Below are 8,029 nucleotides of genomic sequence, written 5' to 3' on the forward strand. Positions count from 1 at the left end.
TTAAAATAGCACGGTCACACTGTGACGTGGCCTCAAAACTAGAGATGAAAGACCTATCAGAGATGTGACAAAATCATCGATAGTTGCCTTAAACATCGATGTTTCTACAAATTTTAAAAACATCGATGCATCGATTTCTCCACCTCTACTCAAAATTTTTTGTTCTGGAAAATGCAAAAAGTTTGCATTTGTTAAGTTAATTGTGCTTAGCAGCGAACGCCAAGTCCCCGGAATCCGCCTGCCAGTCCAGGACGTGTCCGCATCCAACCGGAGCACGCGAGGAGCGCCAGAAATCGCTAGCGAACGAGAGTAGTGCGGAAGGAAGTTTTCGAGAGTGGTGAGAGCGCAGGGCAGTGCCGTGAAAATCGTTTAATTCGCCTTCGCGGAGGAAAAACCAGCCCAGGATTCACCCACACACCACAGTCAAGTGCCCAGCCAGCGGATTCCACAACTCCCGCGGCCATTTCCACGGAATAAAAGGTGGAAAGGCCAGCTCGCAGCTCGCAGTTCGCAGCAAAATTGCCAATCAAGGGCGCAAGAAGAAGAGGCAACTACAAAGTGCAAGTGCTGGTTGAGAAACTACATGCCACTGGGAACTGAAGCTCGGAAAGGTGATAAGTGACTGGTAACCATGATATGGACACGCCGTTCGATACGCCTTGATTGCCCCCAATTACTTTACGTGGGTGGTGAGGCAGCGAGGCGGTGGGCGTGGCGGGTTGACTTTGCCAATAGGCACGTCATCAAAAATTCGCTTTGTTTCGGAGTCGATTCCTTACTGCTTGCGTTTGCCTCCAACTGCAACTGGGTCACCACCCACTTTGACCCGCCTTCCAGCGATCGCTGACGGCGAGGTCAAGTACTTGGGCACACACAATTGTATTGGGCGCACACATATCATTGTAAAAAACCCATAACGCTCTGCCGACGAAGCTGTTTAAACAGCCGAATGTGATACAATTACCAGCTTATTTCCGACTAACTGTTGACGTAGACACACTTCTGTAAACATTGGCTCGAGATACTTACCTACGCAGCCAGCCAAGCTCATAGCTTGGTGATAAAGCCTCGTTATAGCAGAATTGCACATTTCATTCAAACTGCATTATATCCAAATATTTGTCTGCTGGAGAAGCTTCCCCATCTATGAAACATTAATCAGCTGCACGTTGGGCTAAAATGCTCATGTAACCCTTAGTTTGGCATTGGACGATAAGATAAAACCTAATTTCATGTCGGCATGTTCGGCAGCAACGCAACCTTCGGGTGTGATAAGATAATAACTAAACGAAACTTAATTCTCCATCTTTCAGACCTCGAACTTATGAATTAGCAGCATGTCGGCCTACAATCCAAACTACGTGCCTCCCGCCCACGCTCCTATGCCTTTGAACGGCAACAATATGGTGAACGGTCTGCCAGGAGGCGTCCAGCAGCAGCAGCAGCAGCCAGGTCCTCCAACTGGCCAGCCGTATCTGCCGCAGAAGCAGCCACAACAGTTCCAGCAGCCACCTCCTGCAGCAGCTTATCCGGGGGCAGGAGCACCGGGTAACCTGCCACCGCCGCCGCAGTTCAACAGCGGCATTGCGAGCCAGTTCTTGCCGCCCACGTCAGGAGCAGCTCCTTCTGTGCAGCAACAACTGCCGCCCAGTACGTTGCCGCCCCACATGCGTCCGCCCACCGTCAACGGACCACCCCTCACCAACGGCAGCAATGGGGCGTCCAGCGCCAACTCCTCACGCACTGCCTCCCCAAGGCCAATGGGCACAGCTCCTCAGTATGCCCATGGACCCATCGCCGCAGCGCTTAACAATCCGCCGCCGGCGTCGGGACTGCGTCCTTCGCCTCAACCCGCGAGCCAATCCCTGGCCAACCTGACAAACAACCTGGAAAATCTGAACTTGAACCCGAACCGGACGAATGGAGGTGCCAATGTAGTGTCACCGCCCCAGCAACAGTACCCGCCTCTGACGCAGAAAGATTTCAGGGGCGTGGCTACGGCGCAAACGGGTCCACCGCAGTTCAACGATGCCAGCAGTTTATTGGCGGCCAGCGGAGTGGCTCCAATAGTTCCGAATGCCATGGCGACGCCATTTAGTGGACAGAAGCCTCCCAACTTGGGTCCGAACCCGGCCAAGATGTTCGGAAGTGCAGCGATGCCTGTCAGACCTCCGCCTCCACAGGCAGGACAGAGAATCCCATACGGAGTGCCTCCGCCGACTAACTCCGAGCAGCAAAACCAGCAGAACAACAACATCCAGAGGGCAGCACCGCCTCCAGGGGCATCAGCGGCCTGGCCGCCCAATTTGGCAAAGGCAGTGGTACCTGGAGCGCAGCCCCTAGTGCCTCCGCCGCAGCAGCAACCCCTACTGCCCCCGCCGCAGCAGCAACCTCAGGCGCAGACGTATCCCTACACCCAGGCGTATCCGCCAGCGCCACAACAACAACCACCTCCCCCTCAGTCTGCAATGCAGCCACCGCCTCCGGGAATGTTTGGAGCCCAGCCAACCGGAGCTCCATTGCAGTATCAGGCCCAGGTGCCTCCGCAGGCTTATGGACAACAAATTCAGCAGCCACCTCAGGCGGCACCCGGAGGACCCTTTGCCACTCCTGCTCCACTTAATGTTGCTCAGCAGGGATTTAGCAGATTGTGGGGACAGGACACCATCGACCTTATGCAGAACCGGCACATCTTGTCACCAGCAACGCGGCCGCCGCCAAAAGTGGTCCTGCACAACCAGTTCCACGAGTCGATCAACTGCAGTCCGAGCATAATGCGCTGCACGCTAACCAAGATCCCCGAGAGCAACAATTTGCTGCAGAAGTCACGTCTGCCGCTGGGCATTGTGATACATCCGTTCCGCGATGTCAACGTAAGAACTTTATAAAAAGCAATTTAAATTCTTATACTCTAACATTGTGTATCTCCCATAGAGCCTGCCTGTTATTCAGTGCATCAACATTGTACGCTGCCGGCTGTGCCGCACTTACATCAATCCCTTCGTCTACTTTGTAGACAGCAAGATGTGGAAGTGCAATCTCTGCTACAGAGTCAATGAATGTAAATAAGGAAATTTCTGTACGTGGCAAAGGAGCTACTAATTTACAATTCTTTTCACCATACAGTGCCAGATGATTTCCAATTTGATCCGGCCACCAAGACATACGGCGATGTGACCCGACGGCCCGAGGTGCGCTCCAGCACCATCGAGTTCATTGCCCCTTCGGAGTACATGTTGCGTCCGCCACAGCCGGCCATGTACCTGTTTCTCTTCGACGTCTCGATTATCGCGCAGCAGAGCGGCTACCTGGAGGCCGCCTGCGCAGTGCTCAACCGTCACCTGGACGAGATGCCTGGGGACGCACGCACCCAGGTGGGATTCATCTGCTTCGACAGCTTCGTACACTTCTACAGCATGGCTGAGGGACTCAACCAGCCTCATGAAATGACTCTGCTGGACATCGAGGATCCCTTCCTGCCGCGACCCGACAGTCTGCTGGTGAACCTGAAGGAGTGCAAGGAGCTGGTGCGGGATCTGCTGAAGCAGCTGCCCAAGCGGTTCGCCCACACTCACGATCCGGGTTCCGCCTTGGGAGCTGCCCTGCAGGTGGCTTTCAAGCTAATGGTGAGTGGCATTAATTCAAGATCTTAAGAGGAGTTAGTAATTCTGGATCTTCGTATTTCTAGCAAGCGTCAGGCGGCCGCATCACCGTCTTTCAATCGTGCCTTCCCAACAAGGGACCCGGCGCCCTGGAGCCGCGCGAGGATCCCAACAACCGCTCGGCCAAGGACGTGGCCCACCTAAATCCGGCCACCGACTTCTACAAGCGATTCGCCCTGGAGTGCTCCGGCTATCAGATAGCCTGCGACCTCTTCCTGATGAACCAGCAGTACAGCGACATGGCAACTATCTGTAAGTAGCTCCTTGTGGTTTTTTAAACCAATTTAGATATTTTCTGGAGTTGCTTTTAGTTTTTACTTATTAAAATATATATATTGTAATAGATATATTATTTATTTTTCGATTTTACTCTACCTTTCAGCTGGCATCAGCAAACACAGCGGCGGATGTGTTCACCACTTCCCGCTCTATCAGAAGACCAAGCCGCATATGGTAGACTCGTTCCGTACGTGCTTTAAACGTTATCTGACCAGGAAGATCGGTTTCGAAGCGGTGATGCGTATACGCTGCACTCGCGGCCTGCAGGTGCACACATTCCACGGCAACTTCTTTGTGCGCTCTACGGACCTGCTCTCGCTGCCAAACGTGAATCCGGACGCAGGCTATGGCATGCAGATTTCCTACGACGAGAGCCTTACGGACGTGAAGACCATTTGCTTCCAAGCTGCGCTGCTCTATACGAACAGCGAGGGTGAGCGTCGAATTAGGGTGCATACGGTCTGCTTGCCGGTGACTGCTTCGCTGCCAGAGGTCATGCACTCGGCGGACACGGAGGCCATTATTGGGCTACTGTCGAAAATGGCTGTGGATCGTTCGGTGGCCTCCAATTTGTCGGACGCCCGCGACGCCTTCATCAACGCCACGATCGACGTGTACAACGCCTTCAAGATTGCACAAAATCTGCCCTCGGGTCAGTCGGGACAGTTGATAGCCCCGCGCAGCCTGGCGTTGCTGCCGCTTTATATCCTGGGGTTGCTGAAGCACGTGAGTTCTTCTGGACGATATGTTAGTGAACCCAGATTTAATTGCTCATTCCCTTAGCCCGCCTTCCGCGTGGGCACCAGTACACGACTGGATGATCGCGTCTTCGCCATGGACTGCATGAAGACGCTTCCGCTGGACCAGCTGATGAAGTACGTCTACCCAGAGCTGTACAAGATCGATGCGCTGATCTACCACGCCCGCAACTCAAACGTGAGTTCGACGCAGGACGACGACGAGGATGAAGATGAACCGCTGCCGGAGTTGCCGCGCCTGCAACTATCCGCGGAACAGTGAGTAGTGGTCATTTACTTTACATTCGGATATACAACGCATTTCGTTATAGTTTGGACTCCCGATCGATATTCCTGATGGATTGCGGCACACTGATAATGCTCTATGTCGGGCTTAATGTGCCACCCGATGTTTTGGAAGCTGTGCTGGGTAAGACTCTAGTCAGGACATTGTGGAATCCCTGTTAACCCTTCCTACTTTCAGGCATCAGCTCCACTGCCGAGCTGGGTGACTATGTATACGGATTGCCAAATGTTGTGAGCAACGAGAACGATGTGCTGAAGCGCTTTATTTTGCGACTCAACTACGATAAGCCCTACTCGGCGCTGGTGCAGATAATTAGGTGAGTTCGAAGCCAACTGAAATGCTAGTTGCTCTTGCTAATATCACTTTCTATTTTAAAAAGGGACACGAGCACGGCCAAGGGCCAATTCATCGAGAGATTAACCGACGATCGCAGTGAATCTAGTTTGTCATACTATGAATTTTTGCAACACATTCGGGCTCAGGTTAAATAGTACATAAGCAGGAAATCCTACCACTATTGTATGCTACATAAATACGAGTTTCTTAGAACCTAAAAACTCAGACTCTGGTGACTAAAAGCGAGAAGCGAATGCAGGCGAAACTGGCGCAACACAATGGATACCAGTATGGGACATCTACATCCACTTGATTCTCCATCATCCCTACCCCTTTACCGATCCCCCTACCCACTCTCTCTCGGCTTAGGTAATTTTAAAGTGCATGTATTTATTTATTTGTTGATTTGTTGCACTAAAAATAAAATAAAATCAATTAAAGATCATAGTAAATGCGAGAGAGCTAACTTGTCACAATTGTAACTAGAAAACGTTGCCAGTTCGATTTAGGCGAACATTAGTCAAAAGTCCAGCTAACCAGTCAGTAGAGCTCCCCTGCAAGCGGATTGCACTGTTATTTATTATAGATATTTTATGCAATAAACCAACGAAACTGTTGTAAATTATATTTTAACGCGATTTTCGTTCGTTCCAACTGCTTCTAACATTCTGCAAACTCTCAGCCCCACAAATTGTTATCGCTTATCCCATTTGTTTGCTGTTTTCAGTAGTATTTATTTCCCGGAATCCAGAGGAATCTATCAGACAATTCTATTTATTTATAAGTCGAAGGATAGGCGCTTTGTTGCACTGTAGTTAGCGAACTTATTTCAAACGAATGTACGGGAACAGATTTGGTATTGTGTATTGCATTGATCGGACTGCTAGGAAGTGAATGTCTTAAGCTTAGAAGGAATATTATACTGTATCAATAAAGAGACCCCATACCTGTACCCCAGGCTGTCGTTCTTTAAGTGGGCTAACTAATCGAAAAACCATATACATATACTGTACTATACTTTATACATACGCGAGTACATCAAGATATAAAGCGAAATACATTTTAATTAAATCGTATTGCCGTGAGTTTTATTTTCATACGGAGGGCACATTCGGTGTACTATCTTCGAACCTTACACTCGTTTTGGTGAAGAGCTCTAAATTATTTGAGAATCATTTGGAATGGCAACAAAAAGCTTATATTATATAAAAAATTTGATTGTTATATTCATATTTCAAAGACGGAGTAAATGTAGTGGTAAGTTTTTCAAAACTCCCCTACATGAAGGAGATGTCCGCTCCAAGCCAAAGATTTCTGGAAGAGGAAAGTTGTAAGTATGGACAAGAGTTTTTTTGATTGGATATCTGGACTTACGGATTGAAGAAGGGTGAGCGTGGCGGATATGTTCTTTTGGGTGGTGGACAAAAAATGTGATCCAGCTTATCATCGTTGGTTAGATAAAAGCAGGGACGTTGGTTCTGATCCCACTCCAATGACCTTTCATCCGGTCGGTAGCCATCTGCCGAGTGCTCGATCTTTACGTGGACACTGAGATGATCTTGAAGGAGGAACACCTTGTCGCAAAGATGGCATTGGAAATGCCCATCTGTGCTGGCCACATGAGTCTCATGGAATCTCTTGTAGTGCTGGTGCAGCTCCAGCGATGATCGCATTCCGCGCCCGCAGAGATCGCAGATATGGCTTTGACGGGCCACCGGCTGTGGAAAGTGGGTGGTCAGGTGGTCGTCCAGCTTCTCAACCGCATCAAAGGTCTGCTCGCACATCAGGCACGTAACATTCACTCCAGACAAGTCTGCCTCCATTATATTTGCCTGCTAATTATGAATTAATTACTATTAATTAGTTTCACTTAATTTCACAATCAAAACAAATACGCATAAGATCTTTTAGGAATGAAAAGACTATTAATTCATAAATTTGTACGCACTTAATAATATTTGTAGGGTTGCAATATCACTTTTACAATTAAGGCTTCACTAGACCACTCTGTCGACTTCTTTTTATTACTTCGTCTTCCTTTTCTTCCAGAATGCGGACCTTAAAAGTACCAGACCTTTCCCCTCGGCTTTGAAAATACAACTGTTCTTTTTCCCGACCGTATATTTTCTCGATCAATAGAGAGAAAGAGACAGAGAGAAAGTAAAAAGAGAATCGGGAGAGAGGGGATGGTCAGTGGTGTAACCGCCTTAGCCATTTAATAGCTATATCTATTATAACCCAAAAAACAAACAGGTTTATTATATTTTTCGAGTTTAACTTTGAGAAGTCCAAGAGATCCTTCTGAATGGATGTATATTTATTAAAACAAAACTTTTTTAAAGTTCAAAAATGAAAATATTTGATACTCTACAGGACAATATATATTCATGATGATCCTAACCTTACGTTCGTAAAAAATTCCAAGAAGTACAGGCACGTCGCGCAAAAAACTACAAAGTACCCCCGTGTTCTCCTCCCTTCGTTCTTGGGACTTCAGCTATTTCAGCGATCGACGGGTGGCTTTGAAACATGAACTAGTTAAGCCTAACTTAACTTAGGCGCTCCAGAGCGGAGCTGTGACTTAGGGAAGGGACGGAGATGGAGAGCGGACGGCAGTGCGAGCGCGGGAGATGAAGACACCTGGATAAAACTGCCGCTTGACACTGTCTCCTGAAATGAAACGCCCTTTTGACGTAAACAGTCTTGAT

At 48.8% G+C, this 8,029-nt stretch overlaps 2 protein-coding genes across 5 annotated transcripts; one reads left to right on the forward strand and one right to left on the reverse strand.

Annotated features, from left to right (window-relative positions):
- The first annotated feature begins 122 nt into the window (after positions 1 to 122).
- Sec24AB (Protein transport protein Sec24AB) lies at positions 123 to 6,273 on the forward strand. 2 transcript variants are annotated; one of them, XM_017073704.4, is made up of 10 exons: positions 123 to 625; positions 1,314 to 2,873; positions 2,935 to 3,061; positions 3,127 to 3,626; positions 3,689 to 3,914; positions 4,045 to 4,667; positions 4,725 to 4,957; positions 5,011 to 5,108; positions 5,163 to 5,301; positions 5,365 to 6,273. In XM_017073704.4, the coding sequence occupies exons 2-10, from the start codon at positions 1,338 to 1,340 to the stop codon at positions 5,474 to 5,476; spliced, it is 3,594 nt and encodes a 1,197-aa protein (XP_016929193.2). In that variant the 5' UTR covers positions 123 to 625; positions 1,314 to 1,337; the 3' UTR covers positions 5,477 to 6,273. The 2 variants fall into 2 exon arrangements, with proteins under 2 accessions (XP_016929193.2, XP_016929192.2); XM_017073703.4 differs by having other exon boundaries at positions 123 to 611.
- A 108-nt stretch (positions 6,274 to 6,381) lies between these two features.
- Positions 6,382 to 7,422, reverse strand: LOC108009395 (uncharacterized zinc finger protein CG12744). Of its 3 annotated transcripts, none has more exons than XM_017073706.4 (3): positions 7,270 to 7,422; positions 6,696 to 7,156; positions 6,382 to 6,635 (listed from the first exon to the last, which is right to left on the reverse strand). In XM_017073706.4, exons 2-3 carry the CDS (start codon positions 7,142 to 7,144, stop codon positions 6,599 to 6,601), a joined length of 486 nt encoding a protein of 161 aa, XP_016929195.2. In that variant the 5' UTR covers positions 7,145 to 7,156; positions 7,270 to 7,422; the 3' UTR covers positions 6,382 to 6,598. The 3 variants fall into 3 exon arrangements, with proteins under 3 accessions (XP_016929195.2, XP_016929196.2, XP_065719962.2); XM_017073707.4 differs by having other exon boundaries at positions 6,696 to 7,153; positions 7,270 to 7,417; XM_065863890.2 differs by having other exon boundaries at positions 7,350 to 7,365.
- Positions 7,423 to 8,029: the final 607 nt, after the last annotated feature.

Source organism: Drosophila suzukii, chromosome 2R (genome assembly GCF_043229965.1).
Source record: "Drosophila suzukii chromosome 2R, CBGP_Dsuzu_IsoJpt1.0, whole genome shotgun sequence".
NCBI lineage: Eukaryota > Metazoa > Arthropoda > Insecta > Diptera > Drosophilidae > Drosophila > Drosophila suzukii.

Bases quoted from the DNA above. Each gene is read 5' to 3' on its own strand.
- Sec24AB (XM_017073704.4), top strand. From the start codon at position 1,338: ATGTCGGCCTACAATCCAAACTACGTGCCTCCCGCCCACGCTCCTATG. The intron at 4,958-5,010 runs GTGAGTAGTGGT...ATTTCGTTATAG, and splicing joins CTGCAACTATCCGCGGAACA to TTTGGACTCCCGATCGATAT. The intron at 5,109-5,162 runs GTAAGACTCTAG...TCCTACTTTCAG, and splicing joins TGTTTTGGAAGCTGTGCTGG to GCATCAGCTCCACTGCCGAG.
- LOC108009395 (XM_017073706.4), bottom strand. From the start codon at position 7,144: ATGGAGGCAGACTTGTCTGGAGTGAATGTTACGTGCCTGATGTGCGAG. The intron at 6,636-6,695 runs GTAAGTCCAGAT...TTCCTCTTCCAG, and splicing joins CGCTCACCCTTCTTCAATCC to AAATCTTTGGCTTGGAGCGG.